This window comes from Saccopteryx leptura, chromosome 5 (genome assembly GCF_036850995.1).
Source record: "Saccopteryx leptura isolate mSacLep1 chromosome 5, mSacLep1_pri_phased_curated, whole genome shotgun sequence".
NCBI classification, from domain to species: Eukaryota; Metazoa; Chordata; class Mammalia; order Chiroptera; family Emballonuridae; genus Saccopteryx; species Saccopteryx leptura.
The window spans coordinates 119,600,821-119,621,538 of record NC_089507.1 but is presented as its reverse complement, the minus strand read 5'-3'; the positions used below and the strand labels follow the sequence as shown (position 1 = coordinate 119,621,538).

General features: G+C 40.5%; 1 protein-coding gene across 1 annotated transcript; it reads left to right on the top strand.

Annotated features, from left to right (window-relative positions):
• The first annotated feature begins 1,352 nt into the window (after positions 1-1,352).
• Positions 1,353-20,240, top strand: LOC136405604 (ankyrin repeat domain-containing protein 7-like). Its single transcript, XM_066385103.1, has 7 exons — positions 1,353-1,479; positions 2,183-2,240; positions 7,610-7,724; positions 7,850-8,023; positions 11,070-11,241; positions 14,403-14,628; positions 20,205-20,240. Exons 1-6 carry the CDS (start codon positions 1,353-1,355, stop codon positions 14,417-14,419), a joined length of 663 nt encoding a protein of 220 aa, XP_066241200.1. The 3' UTR covers positions 14,420-14,628; positions 20,205-20,240.
• The last annotated feature ends 478 nt before the right edge of the window (positions 20,241-20,718 follow it).

Sequence of the window (20,718 nt, the reverse complement as noted above, 5' to 3'; positions counted from 1 at the left end):
TCCTGTGTGTTCAATCATTTCCTGATTTATCTCTAATTGCTTTTGGTTCTCTCCAGCTGTAAAATGCCAAGAGATTGTTAGTAGTGTACTGCAGAGTAAAACCCCAACAAATGCTACACAGAACACAGTTTTCTAGCAAAAGCAGAGGAAACAAAGATTACATTTGAACAGTCTGGGCCATCTATCCACCTGTCCCTCACCCATCAATCCATGCCGGGCACAGGGACTAGATATTCAATGAAAAACAAAGCAGAACTCAACCCTGACTTCTCAAGAGTTTAAGAAAGACAGACAATAAGCAAATAAACCCCTACAAATGGATTTTAGTCCTATAAAGGAAGCAAATTGGGTTCAGAGATAGAGAACAACCTACTTTATTTATTATTTAAAACATATTTTTATTTATTGATTTGAGAGAGAGGGAGAAAGAGAGAGAGAGAAACATCGACCTGATGCCCCGCCCATTCATGCATTCACTGGTGGATTCTCATATGTGCCCAACTAGGGATCAAACCCACAACTCTGGAGTATTGGGAAGGTGCTCCAGTCAACTGAGCTACATGTCTAGGGCACAACCTACTAGAGAGAGAGAGAGAGGGAGAGAGAGAGGTGAAGAGAAAGACAGAGTGAGAGAGAGAAACGTCAATTAGTTTCTTTTTGTTAGGACCCCATCACTTCCAAGCTGTGTAATCTGTACAAGTTCCAGTCACCTCTATGAGCTTCCATAGTAAACCCACTTGTAAATTCCAGGATAATAACAACCAAAAAATATACATTATAAAGGACTTGGCATACCAGCAGGTACAATATAGATTCTCAAGAAAATATAAAATCCTTTCCATTTTCCATCTTTTCTTCCCTCCTTTCTCCTCTTTCCACAAGTGAAATGGCAAAACACTGGTAAAATTCCAAGAATGTGAGTCTTCAAGTAACAGTTCATATTCAGTCTTTGTTTCTACAGAGGTAGGAGCTGGGCCACCCAGCCAGATGTCACAAAGCAGACATTTAGAACCAGTTTTGTTACCCTTAACCCAATAACACCTTGAGGATGTAAAATACTTGCAGTTGGAGATTAGACAAAATATCTCAGGAGGGTGTGATTTGATGTGCTGTGAACGGTTCTTTGCCAATGATAATTGCCCAGGGCAGATGGTGTCTGATGTGTACTTCAGAAATGGTAATCTACAGGCAACTGCATAGCTGAAACTGCCAGCAGCACCAGGGTGGGCAAGGGGGTGTGTGGGTGTCGGGGGTGTTTTGGAAGAGACAGTACTGGGCGGTGTTGGGAAACTGCCTGTGCGCCCTGTAATGGTGGAGCGGCGGATCAAAGGGGAGTGTTTCCTATGGGCCAGATGGGGTTCACCTGGGAGAGTCTTGCTCGGACTGTCGTAAATCCTATAAAACAGCGTAGCCCAAAAGATCCAGAGAATCTCAGCAGAAGGAAACCAGAACTGTTCTCCAGATTCAGAGATCCAGGAGGTAATTTTGCTTGAGTACAGTGTGTCCGTAAAGTCATGGTGCACTTTTGACCAGTCACAGGAAAGCAACAAAAGACAATAGAAATGTGAAATCTGCACCAAATAAAAGGAAAACTCTCCCAGTTTCATACCTATTCAGTGCAGTTCGATGTGGGCTCACGCACAGATTTTTTAGGGCTCCTTAGGTAGCTATCCCATATAGCCTCTACAGACTCGTCCCTGACTGATGGCCTACCAGAACGGGGTTTCTCCACCAAACTGCCGGTTTCCTTCAACTGCTTATCCCACCAAGTAATGTTATTCCTATGTGGTGGCGCTTCGTTATAAACGCGCCGATATTCACGTTGCACTTCGGTCACAGATTCGAATTTAGCAAGCCACAGAACACACTGAACTTTCCTCTGTACTGTCCACATCTCGACTGGCATGGCCCTGGGCTGCTCTGCTGTATACACGGTGTTACGTCATCATCTGCACATGAGCACATGCTGCCACATCATCCTACAGAATCTGGGAGGGTTTTATTCTGGGTCTGGTGGTACCCATACTCTCTGGGTACCACCGGACCTCTGTGTACCTGCACTGATGTCATTGGCTGAGGCAGGCGCATGCGCACTTGTGTTTAGTGGCGTTGCTTGGTTACTGAGCCTAAGGGCAGAGATTCTAAACTGCCAGACTACGCTGCTGGGACATGGTGGCGTGAGGTGGTTGGCTCTTCAGGAGAAAGATTACTGTGCTCAGGAGGGGCAAAAAGCAGAGGAGGTGAGTCTTCTCTTAAGCTTATAGCTTCTTTGCGGTGAAGATGCACCCCTTTGTGGGGAGGTTGAGGCTGTTAACATCCAGCCCAGGGAGCAGCAGCGCGGGAGGCAGAAGACTCGCGCTCCGCCTCCGAGGCAGAGATGGGGAATGATCCACAAAGCTGCCGGTGCCGGTGCCGGCAACGTCCGGAGAGTGAAGCTGATTATGTTTTTTGTTGTTGTTGTTTGTTTTTTTGGGTTTTTTTTTTTTTTTTTTTTTTTATAAATGGCGTAGATGATGGAGATAGAATGAACAGGTAATCGAGTCAGCCGGGCGGCGGCCATTGGTCACCGGGAGGGGGCGGGCGCACCTGGGAGAAGTGTTCACCTGCCGGGGCGCAACCAGGGGGAGCTCAGCCTTCCTGTCACCAGCGCTTGGCTGTCTTCCCTCCTGGGCTTTTTAGAGCACCTCGGTGATGGAGACCTTTCCTGGGGTCTAGGGCTCAGGCTGTTTTTATGAGCAGCAAAAACCAGAACTTAAGGACCCACATAATTCCCCACAAAAAGGACTTTGCTGAAGACTTTAAAGTGATTTAACTAAATATCAATAATAGAAACAAAGTCTGTACAGCATTTATACTTGATGTTCACGTTTTTATACTGTGATGTCACATATCATAGAAAAGTACATAATGAGAGAGAGAATTCCCAAGTAGATCAACTTCAGGGCTCAGTTCTCTGGATAAAATTCACTAATCATTTTATATCACTGTCCACGGATGCATAGATGTTCTTTACTGAGAGACCTCAGAAGGGAACTGGGAAGTGGGAAGATGGCTGTGGCCTTCATCGGTGTAATGCTGGTGGCCGAGGCCAGGCAGGTCCACATTGGATTCTGGCAGATGGTAGAGAAACTGCGGAGCTGGAAAGTGTCAGGCCATACCCGTTTATTGGAGGCTCACAGACAGAAGAGCTAATAAACAAAGGAAAACCTGCTATTTGCAGTAAGGGCAAGGAGCAAGGAAAACCACACCTCACAGTGGTGGGAGAGCAATCTGAGAGAATCGCACCCGGGGAGAAGCACCCATAACCTTATATAGGCTATGCACTCGTGCCTCTGCCACGTGCTCATGCACTAATCAAGCAAAGTGCTTGCAGCTGGTAAACCTGTGAGCAAGCCTAACACAGCTACCCCACAATCAGGAAGACCCAATTTCTCAGAATGTGTGTTCTCCCTATAATTTTCAATTTTACAAGCAAAAGAAATAAGATTTAAAATTTTTGTGTACATGTTATCTCTTATTGTGATAAAATTAAGAAAAATTGTGTATAGTTGACAAAGGTCTATCTTTATACACACATGCTACAAATTATTTATTTACTAATAGCTGAAAAGACAGATGAATGATTCCAACATAATGAAAACTGACCACCCACCCAAATATATGTAAGATATTAGCACTTGATAGTGATGACATTTCATGTTCATAGGAAAAGGTGATTGCCCCATAAGTGGTGGGGAAATATCTGTTGAGTATTTTTAGAAAATGAGCTAAATTTTTATTTCTCCCAAATAAGTTTCAGATTAAAAAATTTAAATATATGAAATGAGAAAAGTACCAGAAAAAAATCACAAATGCCTATTTATACATTTTTTAATGTTGACAAAGACTTCAAAAGCAAGATTTCTAGAGGTTGATTGAGCAATATAAAAAAGTAAAACCGGCCCTGGCCAGTTGGCTCAGTGGTAGAGCGTCGGCCTGGCATGCAGGAGTCCCCGGTTCGATTCCCCACCAGGGCACACAGGAGAGGCGCCCATCTGCTTCTCCACCCCTCCCCCTCTCCTTTCTCCCTGTCTCTCTCTTCCCGTCCCGCAGCCAGGGCTCCATGGGAGCAAGGTTGGCCCGGGCGAGGATGGCTCCCTGGCCTCTGCCTCAGGCGCTAGAATGGCTCTGGTCGCAACAGAGCGACGCCCCAGTCCCAGTTGCGCAGAGCATCGCCCCCTAGTGGGCATGCTGGGTGGATCCCGGTCGGGCACATGCAGGAGTCTGACTGACTGCCTCCCCGTTTCCAGCTTTGGAAAAATACCAAAAAAAAAAAAAAGTAAAACCTATCAGAAAATAATATTTTCTGTTATATGTACTGTTATAAAGTGAATTACCTTAATTCCACGGGTTACATAGAGACACCAAGGCAGGATACAGAAGAAATTTTAGGAGGAGATTTATGAATAAACTGGCTACATATGTCTTACACGGGGTATAGCTAACCCAAATTGTGCAGCTTCGAATATAGCTCTGAGGCTAGTTATATAAACTTGATCACATACAGGTTGGGGGAAAGGAGGGGGAGCATGACATAATAGTCAATCATTAACAAGCTTACAACATTTATTTATAGGATCTATTAAAAGGAAAAAAACATCCCTACACATTAAAACTTACAAGGTAACACAATAGTGATAAATGTTTTACATATTAAAGATATTCCCAAATTTTCTAGGGTCGTTGCCACAACAGTGAAAAGTTTTAGCTTAGGATAAGGAAATAGGAAATCACCTTTGCTAAAAGTGTTGGGGCTAGCTTTAGTTTACAAGTTTTATACATAGAAAGGATTTCAAAAGGGATGATTATTATGATTACTAGAAAGCATACGCAGGTTTTTCAGGCAAGGGGAGTGGCCTCGTGATCCCTTTGACTAGAGGTATACTTTACTCTGAGGACTCCAGGAGGGGAGGAAGAGTTAAAATCAGTGTGGGATATGTAAACATTGTCTCCTAAAGGATCTTATTGAAGGGGAAGAGAAAGTTCTCAGATAACCTTTATCATCTTTGTTGTCTAGCAAGTAGTGGCCTCAGTCCTTCCAGAGAACTATAGTTAAATTATGACTAGATGACCCATTTGTCCTTGTAAGCCAGGAAGCTTCTGCATTCTTTTCCCTCCATTCTCCACAGAAAGGAGGGGGCAAGAAGCCTGACTTTTCCTCTTTTTTTTTTTTTTTTTTTTTACAGAGACAGAGTCAGAGAGAGGGATAGACAGACAGGAATGGAGAGATGAGAAGCATCAATCATTATTAGTTTTTCGTTGCGCGTTGCAACACCTTAATAGTTCATCGATTGCTTTCTCATTATGTGCCTTGATTGCGGGCCTTCAGCAGACTGAGTAACCCCTTGCCTGAGCCAGTGACCTCGGGCTCAAGCTGGTGAGCTTCGCTCAAACCAAATGAGCCCGTGCTCAAGCTGGCGACCGTGAGATCTCGAACCTGGGTCTTCTGCATCCCAGTCCGACGCTCTCTCCACTGCTCCACCGCCTGGTCAGGCCCTGACTTTTCCTCTTTAAAATGGCGTTGCCAATACTAAGTTTTACAGTTCTTATCACAGTACCTGCCAAATATTTACAATGTAGGTATATCAAAGAAAAAGTTTTATCTTCCTTTTACAGAGAAGTCTTTGAACTCAACAAGAAAAAAACTAATTTGAAAATTGACAAAGTACTTTTAACATATCTACAGTGAATACATATCTACATACTAAAATATCTTGATAAAATAATTAAATTGTATACAATTTTTCTTAGCATTGCTTAAAATTGCAATGTATTAACAAAAAAATAAGTTTGATTATACATACACACAAACAGACTATGATCTCACACTAGCCAAAAATATGTGTAAAGTGTGATAGAATTTATTTATGAACATTTGTATTTTTAGTGAAAATTTCCTTTTTAAAAAATGTGATTCCTGCAATAAACCTGTATAGAAATTCTAGTAAATGAAATATTAGTATGAATGAAATAATCTGGGGAAGAGCAGTCATATGAATCTTGCACATATAAAAATAATTTCTCACTTTCTGTATTATTTTTACTTTTATTTTTGAGGGTTGGTATCTTCTGACAACTCTTAGCCTTTTCAGAAGTAATGGGAATCTTTATCTGTGCTTGTAGAGTGTGTATATATATCTAATTATGCTCATATGCTTTTTACTTTAAGTACCTTTATTCTATAAACATGTTAACAATTATAGATTAATCCTTTTAGTTGTATGCTTATGAAAATAAAAAATAGTAAAAAGTGATGATTACTATTGCAGAAGTATTGCTATACTTTATAAAAGTTTTCTTTAAAAATATTGAACTCCGTCTATCCATTCTTTCAATCCCTTTATCCATGAAATATAACCGGAATGCCTGCTATGTAGCTGACATACTCTATTCAGGACCCTTCCAATTTCTCCCTCGGGCCCTTTTCTTCCTTAAAATCTCCTTGTTGCCCAGTGGACAAAATGAGAAATTTAAAATTAAACTATTAGGACCTCATCACAGTTGATGCTTTTTCTCCATTATTTCAAACAAACATGTATTTCTGAAGGTAGGAAATTGTAAAAGGTAACTTTTTCCTGCCCTCTGAAAATGTTAATAGCAATACAGTAAATACTAATATTGATCATTGGAAATATCTGATTTCCATACAATATAGAAATCTAAATATTGAACAAAATGAGCCATCCCTATTTATTTGAGTCCTGATTTTCCTTTGGCTCAAATTTTCTTGAAAATTAAAGTAAGAATTGCTTTTTTCAAAAAATTCTCATTTTGCTCTTTTAGTTCTCTTTCACCTGTAAGTCTTTTAAGAACTAAAATTTAAAAGCTAACCGTATGACTGGAACTGCAAGAGATCTGTTGTATTTCTCATTATTTTACTTAATGTGAGACCGCAGGGATGGGATGTATGATGCCTGGTTTATTATGTACCAGTAAGAATTTTTTTTAAATGCTGCCAATTATAGTTTTAAGACATTCTGAATTAGGAATTGCATTCCAATGTCAGAGATATTAAAGTGTGACAAATGAAGCATTTTAGAATCTTTGAAATACTATGTTCTTTTTAATCATTAGAGCATCTGCATAGTAGATATAATAATATTGTTTCACTTAATTGAAATGTTGTCTTTGTAAAGTCGCAGTAATAGTAGTGATAATATTTTAACAATTATTGAACTGTCTTTTTGTGCTAGGAACTAGAGTACACACTTTGTATAGATTCTCCTTGAAACACACAATGATGTTCTGTGAGATAAGTTTCTATCCCCACTTTGCTGATGAGAAAGTCCAGGCACAGAAAGGCTGAGTGGTAGCTAACACACAATGGAGTTAAAATAGGATCAGACCCAAGTTGAGCTGAATTCCCAGGCCATGCTCTCTCTAGTCATTTAGGCTGCTCCTTCACTGATGTGGTGAGTAACAAGAACTAATAAATAGTGTAGTCTCCAGAATAAAACTGCTATTTGTTTTGAAGGCATAGGGATAATATTTAATGTTTACAGTTATGTGAGTAATTGTATGTTTTGAGATGATGAACTCTAAGTTCCTAAAGAGTCCTCTCACTTTGTAGGACTGCTCTGCATCTGGCCTGTGCCAATGGCCACTCAAGAGTGGTAAAGCTCCTCGCAGACAGGAAATGCCTGTTGAACCTCTGTGACAATGGAAACAGGACAGCTCTGATTAAGGTATGTGGTAGCCAACTATGTCATCGTGAGATGGATTTATTTTAATTATTTAGAATAAAAATGAATTTAGTATTTACTTTAAATTTCTAGAATTTACCATCTATTTCTTGGCATAATTCTTACAGGCCGTGCAATGCCAGGAAGAGGAATGTGCAACTCTTCTGCTAGAGCGCGGCGCTGATCCAAATGTAATGGACATTTATGGCAACACTGCTCTCCACTATGCTGCCCTTGGGGAAAGTCAGGCCCTTGTAGACAAGCTGCTTGAGTACGAGGCCAATATTGAAGCAACAAACAAGGTATATACAGATCAACTAACTTTATATACAACATATCTGAAATACATGTGTTTATTTTAGCCACAAGCCATTTCTTCTTTACACACATATACTGACTACAATCTATCAGGCCCTGTCACCTTGGAAACACCTCCAAAGCCAAGTCAGGAAGGGCTGGAGGAACGTGGTGTCCCCAGAAAAGGCAAAGCTCTGTCTCCCAGCTATCCTCTGCCCCAGAGGAAGAACTTCCTGTTAGGGCCTGGGGGTGGGTGATGGGCTCAGAGCCTGCGGGGCACTGAAGGGCTGGGGGGAGTGGAGTGATGGTGGGCTGCGGGTGGGTGGGAGGAGGAGACCTAGCACCCAGCAGGGGAGCAGGTCCATGCAAGGGGAGGGAAGCAGCAGTCCACAGGCAGTGTAATAAGGGCAGTGTGCCAGGTAGGTACTGGGACAGGAGCAGAGAGCTTCTGGGAGCCTGTGCTGTGAATGTTTGAAGTGAGGTTTGGAGAATGATGTTGCAGTTAACCTGCTGAAGAGAGAGAGGAGGGCATTTTAAAGAGAAGGAGCAGCAGGTGGCAGCACAGGAGCAAGGAGGAAGCGGCCACTTTTTAGTCACTTTCTATATTATACGTCTAAGTTCAGAGGATCTTTTTATAAGTTTTAAATTCAGTTTGGATATACGTAACTTGATAAGCTATAAATTGTTTTTGCTGCTTTACGGGATAACCTCACACAACTTTTGTGAGGTCGGTTGGCAATGGGGGAAGGTCACATGAGGAACCACCCACACCCATGACCGCCAAAAGAAACAGCCCAGGAGCATTTTGAAAAAATCTGTCAGCCAATGAAATTTCGCCACGACCTATCACCCCCCCACCACCCCCCCCAATGCTATAAATTACCCCCCCCCCAGCAGGAGAAGCTGCACGACTTCCCTGGCCCTGTCTTGTGGACCAGTGAACCTCGCCCGAGAGCGCTCTAAATAAAGCTTTTGCTATTCCACATTTGGTGTCTACGTCCTTCTTTCTTCCTCTGTGGAAAATACCTTACAACTTTCACTTGCTAAAAGTGAAAACTAGAAGTAAATGGTGGAACTTTTTTTTTATTTAATTGTGTTTACATAGATTCTAGGGTCACCCTGAATGCCTCCCCCCTCCCCCCTATTCCCCTCAACATCTCCCTTGCCCACCTCCCTACAGCGCCCTCCTGCTTCCCTTCAGGTTTATCCCATCCTATCATCCCCTTTCCCTCTGTTCTCTTTTCCTGTGGTCCCTTTGATCTCTCTGTCTCAATTCTGTTCCTCAGTTCTCATTATTCCTTGGATTCCTCAAATGAGTGAGGTCATATGATATTTTTCTTTTTGTGCCTGGCTTATTTCACTCAACATAATTGTTTCCAGGTCCTACCATATTGTTGCAAAAGGTAAGATTTCCTTCTTTTCATGGCCCCATAGTATTTCATCATATATATGTACCACTGCTTTTTAATCCACTCGTCCACTGACAGATACTTGGGCTGTTTCCAGATCTTCACTATTGTGAACAATGCTGCCATAAACATGGGGGTGCATTTCTTTTTTTCAGTGGGTGATATGATATCCTTGGGATATATTGCTATAAAATTAGAAATGGAACTGCCCTTTGACCCAGCCATCCCACTTAGAGATGGTGGAACTTTTATTGAATAGAGGGGCAAGGGTCAATCAGATGGAAAGGTACAGTTGTTTGTTTTTGGAGTTCAGGGGGTTAGCCCAAACAACCTTGCCCTGCCCATTGCTTTTCTGGTTCCAAGTTTGTAGGATCCCTTAGAGTTTTGGAGATGCATGTTGGTTGGGGAAGGAGCGAGGGAAGGGAAAGGTGAGGGCGTGCTTCTGGGAGGGAGAGTACTCTCTCTCTTTTCTTTCAGTGCTAGTATTGTCCTAGAATGATAGCAGTAATTCAAGTCAGGAAGATTTAATTAATCAGAAGAGGATTAACATAATTGTGAAAAATAACACATCATCAGGTAGAAAAGCAGTTTTTCTGACTGGATTACTGGAAGGACAGCACACAGCAGGACTCATCTTCATTTACTTTACTGACTATTGTCATTTGCAATCTGATCTTTTTGGTCATAGGATCTTATATTAGCTAGAGAGGTTTCATATTAGTTTTACTAGTTTGATATTGTGTAGACTCTATTAGTTCTCTTTATGATGCAGTAGTGGGCTTAGTCTCCTTACTGCTCTTTAACCTTTACTTTGTGTATAGCTTCCCTTAAAGGTGCATGGGAAACATAAATAGCAATTGGTCTTGTCTTTTGGATGACTCTTTGCTTTAAATTGCTTTCTGTGACAAATACTGATGTTATTAGGTTATCCCTAAGCCGCTGTTAACTGCTACCAGATAGTATGGGCTCATCAGTTTACCTTCTTTTTCATTTCTAGTATATTTTGACATTTCAACTTTTAATTGGTATGGTGGGAGGAAGAAAGGCAACTTTTTTAGTTTTTAATTTTTTTATTTTTCCAAAGTAAGAAGTGGGGGGAGGCAGACAGACAGACTCCTGCATGCGCCCGACAGGGATCCACCCAGCATGCCCACCAGGAGGCGATACTTGGCCCCTCTGGGGTGTTGCTCTAGCACCTGAGGTGGAGGCCTTGGAGCCATCTAGCCATTCTAGCACCTGAGGTGGAGGCCATAGAGCCATCCTCAGCGCCTGGGCCAATTTTGCTCCAATGGAGCCTTGGCTGTGGGAGGGGAAGAGAGAAATAGAGAGAAAGGAGAGGGGGAAGGGTGGAGAAGCAGATGGTTACTTCTCCTGTGTGCCCTGGCCCGGAATTGAACCTAGGACTTCCACACATGGGCCAATGCTCTACCACTGAGTCAACCGGCCACGGCCAGAAAGGTAACTTTTTTTTTTTCTTTTTACAGAGACAAAGAGAGAGTCAGAGAGAGGGATAGACAGGGACAGACAGACAGGAACAGAGAGATGAGAAGCATCAATCATTAGTTTTTCGTTGTGCGTTGCGACTTCTTAGTTGTTCATTGATTGCTTTCTCACATGTGCCTTGACTGCGGGCCTTCAGCAGACCGAGCAACCCCTTGCTGGAGCCAGCGACCCTGGGTCCAAGCTGGCGAGCCTCCGTTCAAGCCAGATGAGCCTGCGCTCAAGCTGGCGACCTCAGGGTTTTGAACCTGGGTCCTTCCACATCCCAGTCCAACGCTCCATCCACTGTGCCACCGCCTGGTCAGGCCAGAAAGGTAACTTTAATTGAACAAACTTTCATTAATGAAGACAAGACATAGGTGGGCGATAAAGAAAAAAGAGATGGACTTTCAGGTCACACAAGATGGCATGTAATGCCTAGCGTTCCTGCTTGCCAGGTCTGTGACCTTGGGAACATTACTCGTCACCAACTATGTTCCTAGTGTAAAAAGGAGAATAAGAGTATATCCTTCCAGGGTGGTTGTGCATAACATTATCTAGCATTTAATTTGATGTCTAGCACATGCTTATCAGCATCATTAACTCTAAGTATGATAATTATTATTATAACTATTAATATTATTGTTTCAAGTCTGCCAAAGAGTTGTTACTTACCTGACCTTTGTCTGACTTTGAAGCACAGTATGTCAGACTAAGGATGAGACAGGAAATCCCACATTTAAGTCTTTGCCTTCTTAAATGAGACTACTAATCTCAGCATAGTTTCGTCTCTGTCAGAGGACTTGAAGCTAGCAGCTTCTACTATGTAACACCCAAAAGGGACAAGAGGCTGCCTCTCATCCCTGCATTTTAGCCTTGGAAGTAATTTACAAAGATGAACACTTCAGCATGTAAATGGCCGGTGTACACAGACAAGCAGGGTATTAACCTGGTGATGTATATCCAGTTAGCAGTTTAAATAACTTAAAGTTCCTGAGGGCGCTGTAAGAGAGCAGCCCTCACACTGCTGTGAGTGACCAGTCCACCAATGCAGTCGGCTTCTCAACAAGATGCGGACGTCTGTTCTCAGGGTGACTACGATTGGGATGCAAAAGAATGTGCTTTCCGTGGTGGTTTTAATTTGTAAGTGTTTGCATTAAAGTGTTAGTTATCACTGAAGTGAGGTTGAAACCAATATAACTGCTACTTTTCATGGAACATGTGAGATTTCATAGTTTGATTCAGGCAGTTTGGGAATGGCAGTGAGTTAGTCAATGTCATCAGCCAGAAACCAAGCAACGGGCTAGACTAGTTAGAAGTTGCAATGGGTACAGGTTCTTTATCTCAGAACTTTTAAGATCTTTATCATCAGGGACCCTGACATTATCCATTTCATTCCACATAGAACCCCTGTGCATGGGGTACAAATAAAGTCACATCTCTTTATGCTGCTGAAGTTCTCACAAGTTCATTGAGCATCCTTATAACTAGTGTTTTGAACTCTGCCTCTAGTATATTGCTTGTCTTCATTTTGTTTAATTCTTTTTCTAGACTTTTGTTCTGTTATTTGGGATATGTTTCTTTGTCTCCTCATTTTTGCAGCCTTCCAGTGTTTGTTTCTGTGCATTGGGTAAAGCTGCTACATCTTCTGGGCTTGAAAGAGTGGCCTTATGTAGTAGTTGTTCTGTAGGGTCCAGTGACACAGCCTCCCAGTCACATAAGTTGGGCACTCCAGGTACGCACTCCCCCTTATGTGATCTGTGTGCAGTCTCCTGTTGTAGTTGAGCCTTGATTACTGTTGGCATATCAATGGGAGGGAATACTGGCTGCAACCCCCAACCACCATGGAGAATCAGCTGTGCAGAGCCCACCTCATGGAGCAGGACTTACTTCAGTGGGGTCTGCTGCCTGTAGAGTCCACCCCTTGAGTGTGTCACTGTTGGAGGAGGTTGAGTGGTGCTTTGATATGATCTGAAGCTGTCCACTGGGTGCACTGTCTCTGGGCCTCCTAGGAGCTGCATGCCAAGGTCAGCCACTGCCTATGTTCTGCCCGGGGCCACCCGAAATGAGCTACAAAGCCATCTGCAGATGGCTGCTACTTGTGCTGGGCTTGCAGGTGCCCTGGTGAAGCCAAGCTGCGAACCAAGGTCAGCTGCTGTTCAATGCTGGGCCTGGTGCCGCTTAGCAAGATAGGGGACATGCTGAGGCCACATGCTTGTTGTTTGAAAAATTTTAGTAAAGTCTGAAGCATGACACAACTCAGGCCATTGGTATGGAAAAGCCACTGAAAAACAGCTTAAATGGGCCCACAGTTTGGGTACAATGTGGTTCAGGAAATCACCAAGGTTGGGCAAACAGTGTGAACAAAGTTTGTTTGTTTGTTTTTAGCGAGATAAGAGAGGGGCAGGCTAGGATATACAGACAGGAAGGTAGAGAGATGAGAAGCATCAGTTCTTCACTGCAGCACCTTAGTTGTTCATTGATTGCTTTCTCATATGTGCCTTGACCAAGGGGCTCAGCCAACCCAGTGACCCCTTGCTCAAGCCAGTGACCTTGGGCTCAAGCTGCAACTTTGGGCTTCAAGCCAGTGACCTTTGGGCTCAATCCAGAGACTGTGGGGTCACATTGTGATCCCATGCTCAAGCCAGAAACCCCATGCTCAAGCTGGTTACCTTGGGGTTCAAACCTAGGTCTTCAGGGTCCCAGGTCAATGCTCTATTCATTGCACCACCACCTGGTCAGGCTTGATTATGATCTTTGTTATTATCACTAGAGGGAGCCTTGAGACAAACTATCCTTTGTTTTTCTAATCTACATAAAGGCAAGCATGTTAATAGGGAAAGATTAATACAGCAGTGGAGGGCAACATAATTGACAAAGTGGCTAAAAATAATTAGGTGGTCTGCCCTATGGGGTGGGGAACACAAGCAGGTCCCACCTCCAGTGCCTTGGTGACAGTGTTATGAGCAAATTGCCCCTGGGACTGTTTTAGTTCATTTTGATCACCAGCTAGGTCATCTTGTTCTCCCTTAGAGGTCGTTGCTCTAAATTATGCCTCGGTGCTGAAGGGTTAAAATCTCCAAGGCAATGAGTGTGCTGTGCGGGGTGGTGAAAGCAAATCCCTGACAGTGTCTTTGAGGGGTGGTTTGCTTTTTAATCTTAACCTGGTTTACTAAGCATGTCCAACTGCATCCTCAAGAATCTGGTAAACACAGCCTTTCAAGAGGCAGCAGGTGTTTTCCTGATAAGCTGTCTACATCACTGATGGCCATCTCTTTCCTCCAAACTAACAAGAAATTCGCCTCCCAAACATATGTCCTTCTTTACAACAATTTAGAACCTAAACTTGTACATAGTAGGTCTGCTAGGACACATTTTCAGTGTTAAAATGTTTTTTAATGGAAAATTCCATTTACTACTGTGGCAACTTAAAAAAATGCAGATACCCTTGGGAAAAAATTGAATACTAAGCACTTGTGTTTTACAATCTTCACAGGACTCAGGAGAAGCTAGCAGAGGTCAACACTGAACTTCTGCAGAAAGAGCGGAACACGTCTTTACTCAGCACTGTTAATAGGAGGCCTGACCCAGAGACGCCTTGTGTGGGAAATATTAGAAATAGTTTTGTACTCAATAGAATTTCTACTCCAGGAGAAAACTTGGTAATTCCTACCTCAAAGCCATGGACCTCAAATAATAACATGGAGACTTACTTAATCAAGGTTTGTTGTATTCTCTTTTTTTCCCTTGGGTTTCAGATTTCTGATATTCTTGTGTTTCTTTTGGTGAAAATTTTTATTTTTAGTGAGAGGAAGGGAGGCAGAGACAGACTCTCACATGCGCCCTGACTGGGATCCACTTGGCATGCCCACTAGGGGGCAATGATCTGCCCATCTGGGGATCTTGCTCCGTTGCAACCAGAGCCATTTTTTAGTGCCTGAGGCATAGGCCATGGAGCCATCCTCAGTGCCCGGGCCAACTCACTGTAATCGAGCCATGGCTGCAGGAGGGGAGGAGAAGAGAGAGAGAGAGTGAGATAGAGAAAGGGGTGGAGAAGCAGATGGGTGCTTCTCATACCAGGCTGATTCTCTACCACTGAGCCAACTGGCCAGGGCCTCATTTGGTGAAATTTTGAGTTAATTGGCACAGTAAGGAAAAGTCTTAATTATTTGTGCTAATAGAGAAAGGAGACAGAAATTTTACAATCTTTTTTACGTCCCTGGGTCTCTCATTTTTAAGAGATACCTATCATTAACTTTATTCAATAAGTGAATAAGTGACACATTTTTATTTTTTTGAAAAGCTACATTAAGTTCCACTTTGGAGATGAAGCATTATTGTCTAATAACCAAGGCTGCACTCGGAGATGCTCTGGCTTCCTTTCTAATGGAGTTCAGTTTGGCCGTGGTTCATAACAATTTAAAAGTTTTGCTGCACCCCAATTTTTTCATCCCTAAGCATAAGTGAATGATGATATCCAAACACTTAACCATATATGGAAGTTTATGTTTTAAATAAAGTGGAGATAAATTGTTTTTATGAATTAAATAAACTTGTATCACTAAAAGGATTAATTTTTGTTAACTGAAAATTTTTGTCATCTTACATGAGAGAACATTCTTAATTGCTATTTACTTACAACATTTTTATTTCAATTTTTATAAAATTATTTGCTGAGCTATTGTACATTTTCAAATAGTAAAATTAAACAAATATGTGAATTTTTATTTTTTCAATTTATTTTTTTTAATATTTTAATTTTTAAAATAAAGGTCTCTAATGTCTGTATATCTTGCCAGCACTGGAATGATTGATGACTAAGATGGCAATGATGGGGAGTCTTGAAATAGCAACTATCTTTCATTGATTATCTTTGTTATTAATATACATTCTTCATCTTATTTGTTGACATTTCAGCTCCAGAATTTCTGTTTGGTTCTTTTTTATAGTTTGGTAAAGCACTCTGCCTATACATTAATTTTATTCCTGAGCTCACTGCACTATCTTTTGAGTTTTCCTGTATCTTGTTGAGTTTCTTCATGACTGCTAGTTTGGTTACTGGGATTTAATTAACGCCACTAAGAAACAAAATAATTGTATCAGAGGTGGTTGCATGTAGTCTAAAGTGATAGAACTATGTGGGTTTTGGGTGGGACATTACAAACCCACAGACTTCTAAAGGTTTTTAGCCATGATGCTAGAGAGTAAAATGTTAAAAAGTAACATTAATATTGATTTGTTCATCAATCCTCTTTATTTGTAAGGCTTTTATGTAAAACTTTGGACTATTCCTATGGTGAGGTTCTGTCATATCCAGCATTGTTACTCTAACCATAAGAACAATAATTACAATATTGTTCTAAGTCTGTCTTATCAGTTGTAATGGTTGCTGAAGCAAGTTTTTCCACTTTCAGAATATTTAGATTTGTTGCCTCTCTCACCATGACATGAAGTTCAGCTTTGCCCACTGATTTTATTGTAGTGGTATAGGTGACTACATATCTGTTTTGCTAATTTTTACCTTTAGTTTTCACATTCTAGTTTAATTCTGGGATGTTTGTCCTAAAAATCAGAAGTAATTTTGCAGTTTTATTCAACTGTGTTATTTAATGATATTATAAAATACAAAAGTGAGTATTTGCTTGAACAGATATGTGACTATATTTTCTTACACATAGAATTTTTTTCTTAGAACTGAAAACTTAAAAATTTATTTCAGACAATTCTTTAACGTGAAATTTCTCTGGTTTCAATTTTTTTTTTTTTTTCAGTATTTGTGTTCCTAATGCAATGTATGACATGATGGCTTCTCAATCAGTGTCTTTAAATCTGTGTTTAACAAATAGGAAGACTCAATTTTACATTGATTGATTTGGACTTTTGGTCCACTCCTGACACTTTCAGAAAATTTCTCTTTTATTTAAGTAATTTTTTACATTTCTCAATGTATATTCAATTTAGCAACTTTTTTTACACAAATTGATGAAAACTAAAACAGTTAATATTGCTAAGACTTTATTTAGAAAATTAAATTTAACAGGGTGACATTGATCAACAAGAGTACATAGATTTTGGGTAAACATCTCCACATCATTTGGACAGTCGATTATGTTGTATAACCATTACCTAAAAGTCAAATCATCCCCCGTCACCTTATATTTGTCCCTCTTTCTATCCTTTCCCCAATCACCCTCCCACATCTTTCTCCCCCTGGTAACCACTGCACTCTTATCTATGTCCGTGAGCCTAATTTTGTATCCCACATATGTGTGGAATCATACAGTTTTTAGGTTTTTCTGATTTACTTATTTCACTCAGTATAATGATATCAAAGTCCATCCATGTTGTTGTAAATGATACAATGTCATAATTTCTTATGGCTAAGTAATATTCCGTTGTATATATGTACCACATCTTCTTTATCCAATCCTCTATCAAAGGGCACTTTGGTTGTTTCCATGTCTTGGCCACTGTGAATAATGCTACAATGAACATGGGCGTGCATGTGTCTTTATGTACCAGTGTTTTCAAGTTTTGAGGGCATATACCCAGTAGAGGGTTTGCTGGATCATATTGTAATTCTATTCTTAATTTTTTGAGGAACCACCATACTTTCTTCCAAAATGGTTGTACTTATTTACATTCCCACCAACAGTAATGAGGGTTCCTTTTTCTCCACAGCCCCTCCAAAACTTGTTATTACCTTTCTTGTTGATAATAGCTAATCTAATAGGGATGAGGTAGTATCTCATTGTAGTTTTGATTTGCATTTCTCTAATAGCTAGTGAAGATGAGCATTTTTTTCACATATCTGTTGGCCATTTGTTATTTTATTTTATTTTTATATATTTTTTAATCTCTTTTTTTTCAAAGATTTTATTTATTCATTATAGAGAGGGGAGAGAGAGAGAGAGAGAGAGAGAGAAGGGGGGAGGAGCAGGAAGCATCAACTCCCATATGTGCCTTGACCAGGCAAGCCCAGGGTTTTGAACCGGCAACCTCAGCGTTTCCAGGTTGACGCTTTATCCACTGCGCCACCACAGGTCAGGCTCTGTTGGCCATTTGTATTTCTTCTTGGGAGAAGTGTCTGATCATATCCTCTCCCCATTTTTTTACTGTATTGTTTCCTTGTTTGTTGCTGAGTTTTGTGAGTTCTTTTATATCTTGGATATTAACCCCTTATCTGAGCTGTTGTTTGCAAATGTCATCTCCCATTTAGTTGGCTGTCTGTTTTTTGTTTGTTTGTTTGTTTTGTTTTGTTTTTGGTATTTTTCTGAAGTGAGAAGTAGGGAGGCAGAGAGACAGACTCCCGCATGCGCCCAACCAGGATCCACCTGGCATGCCCGCTAGGGGGCGATGTTCTACCCATCTGGGTCATTGGTCCATTGCAAATGGTGCCTGAGATGGAGGCCATGGAGCCATCCTCAGTGCCCGGAGCCAATTTTGCTCCAATGGAGCCTTGGCTGCAGGAGGGGAAGAGAGAGATAGAAAGAAAGGAGAGGGGAAAGGGTGGAGAAGCAGATGGACGCTTCTCCTGTGTGCCCTGGCTGGGTATTGAACCCAAGACATCCATACACCGGGCCAATGCTCTATCACTGAGCCAACTGGCCAGGGCCTCGCTGTCTGTTTGTTTTGATGTCAGTTTCTTTTGCTGTGCAGAAGCTTTTTAGTGTGATATAGTCCCATTCATTTATTTTTGCCTTTGCTTCCCTTGCCTTTAAGGTCAAATTCATAAAATGTTCTCCATGGCCAAGATCCATGAGTTTAGTACCTATGTTTTCATTTATGTGAGTTATTGTTTCCAATCTTATATTTAGGTCTATGATCTATTTTGAATTAATTTTGGTGCAAGGGGACAAATTGTAGTCAAGTTTAATTCTTTTGCATGTGGCTTTCCAATTTTCAGAGCACCATTAACTGAAGAGGCTTTCTTTTCTCCCCTGTGTGTTTTTGGCTTCTTTGTTGAAGATGATTTGCCCATATATATGTGGTTTTGTTTCTGGGCTCTCAATTCTGTTCCATTGTTCTGTGTGTCTATTTTTCTGTCAATACCTTGCTGTTTTGATTATCATGGTTCTGTAATATAATTTGAGGTCAGGTATTGTAATGCCTCTGGCTTCGTTCTTTTTATTCAGGATTGCTTTGACTATTGGAGATTTTTTTATGGTTCCATACAAACATGGTGATTTTCTGTCCCATTTCTTTAAAAAATAACATTGGAATTTTGATAGAGATTGCATTAAATTTGTATATTGCTTTGGGTAATATGGCCATTTAACTATATTTATTCTTTCTATCCAAGAACACTGGATATTTTTTTATTTCATTGTGTCTTTTTCGATTTTATTTAATAACACTTTGTAGTTTTCAGTATATAGATCTTTTACATTCTTTGTTATGTTTATTCCTAGGTATTTTATTTTATTTTTGTTGCCACTGTAAGAGTGATTATTTTTTTAGTTCATTTTCCAAAGTTTCATTGTTGGCATATGTGAAAGCAATAGACTTCTGTATACAGTGGTACCTTGAGATATGAATTTAATTCATTCTATAACTGAGCTCGTAAGTCAGTCAACTCGTATATCAAACTGCCAATACTGGACCCGTGCGCCAATGCACCTACCAGTGGCAGCTTCCCAAATCAGGACTCGTATCTCGGAATTTCACTCGGATCTCGAACAAAAATATGGACTGAGTTGCAGCTCGTATCTTTAAAAAATAAATAAATAAATAAAAATAAAAAATAAAAAATTTGTATGTTGATCTATTCTTATCTCAAGGTACTACTGTATTAATTTTGTATCCTGAGATCTTATGGTATTGGTTTATTGTTTCTAAGAGTCTTTCAGTGGAGTCTTTGGGGTTTTCTATATACAAGATCATGTCATCTGCAAATAGAAAAACCTTTATTTCTTCTTTTTCCATATGAATGCCTTTTATTTCTTTCTCTTGTATGATTGCTCTAAAACTTCCAAGACTATGTTGAATAGGAGTGGAGAGAGTGGGCAGATTTGTCTTGTTTCTGATTTTAAAGGAACAGCTTTCAGTTTTCACCAGTTAGTATGAAGTTAGCTGGTGATTTGTCGTGTATGGCCTTTATTATGTTGAGGTATTTTCCTTCTATACCCATTTTATTGAGTGTTTTAAACACTAAAGAATGTTGTATCTTATTGAATGCCTTCTCTGCATCTATTGATAGGATTATGTGACTTTTGTTCTTTGTTTTGTTATGGTGTATTACGTTAATAGATTTATGTATTTTTTAATTTTTTTAATATTTTTTATTTATTCATTTTAGAGAAAGAGACAGACAGACAGAAAGGAGGAGCAGGAAGCATCAACTCCCATATGTGCCTTGACCAGGCAAGCCCAGGGTTTCGAACTGGCGACCTCAGTGTTTCCAAATCGACACTTTATCCACTGCGCCACAACAGGTCAGGCAAATAGATTTAGGTATATTGAACCATCCTTGTGCTCCTGGGATGAATCCCACTTGATCGTGATATGTTATTTTTTTAATGTGTTGTTGCATTTGATTTGCTAGTATTTTGTTTAGGATTTTTGCTTCTGTATTTATTAGTGATATTGGTCTATAGTTTTGTTTTGTTTTTTTTGTATTGTCCTTGCCAGGTTTTGGTATGAGTGTTATGTTGGCCTCATTTTTTTTGGAAGACATTGAGAAGGATAGGAACCAAATTTTCTATGAATGTTTGGTATAATTCACTACTGTAGCCGTCTGGTCCTAGACTTTTATTTTGGGGAAAATTTTTTATAGTTATTTCTATCTCCTCCCTGCTTATGGGTCTATTTAG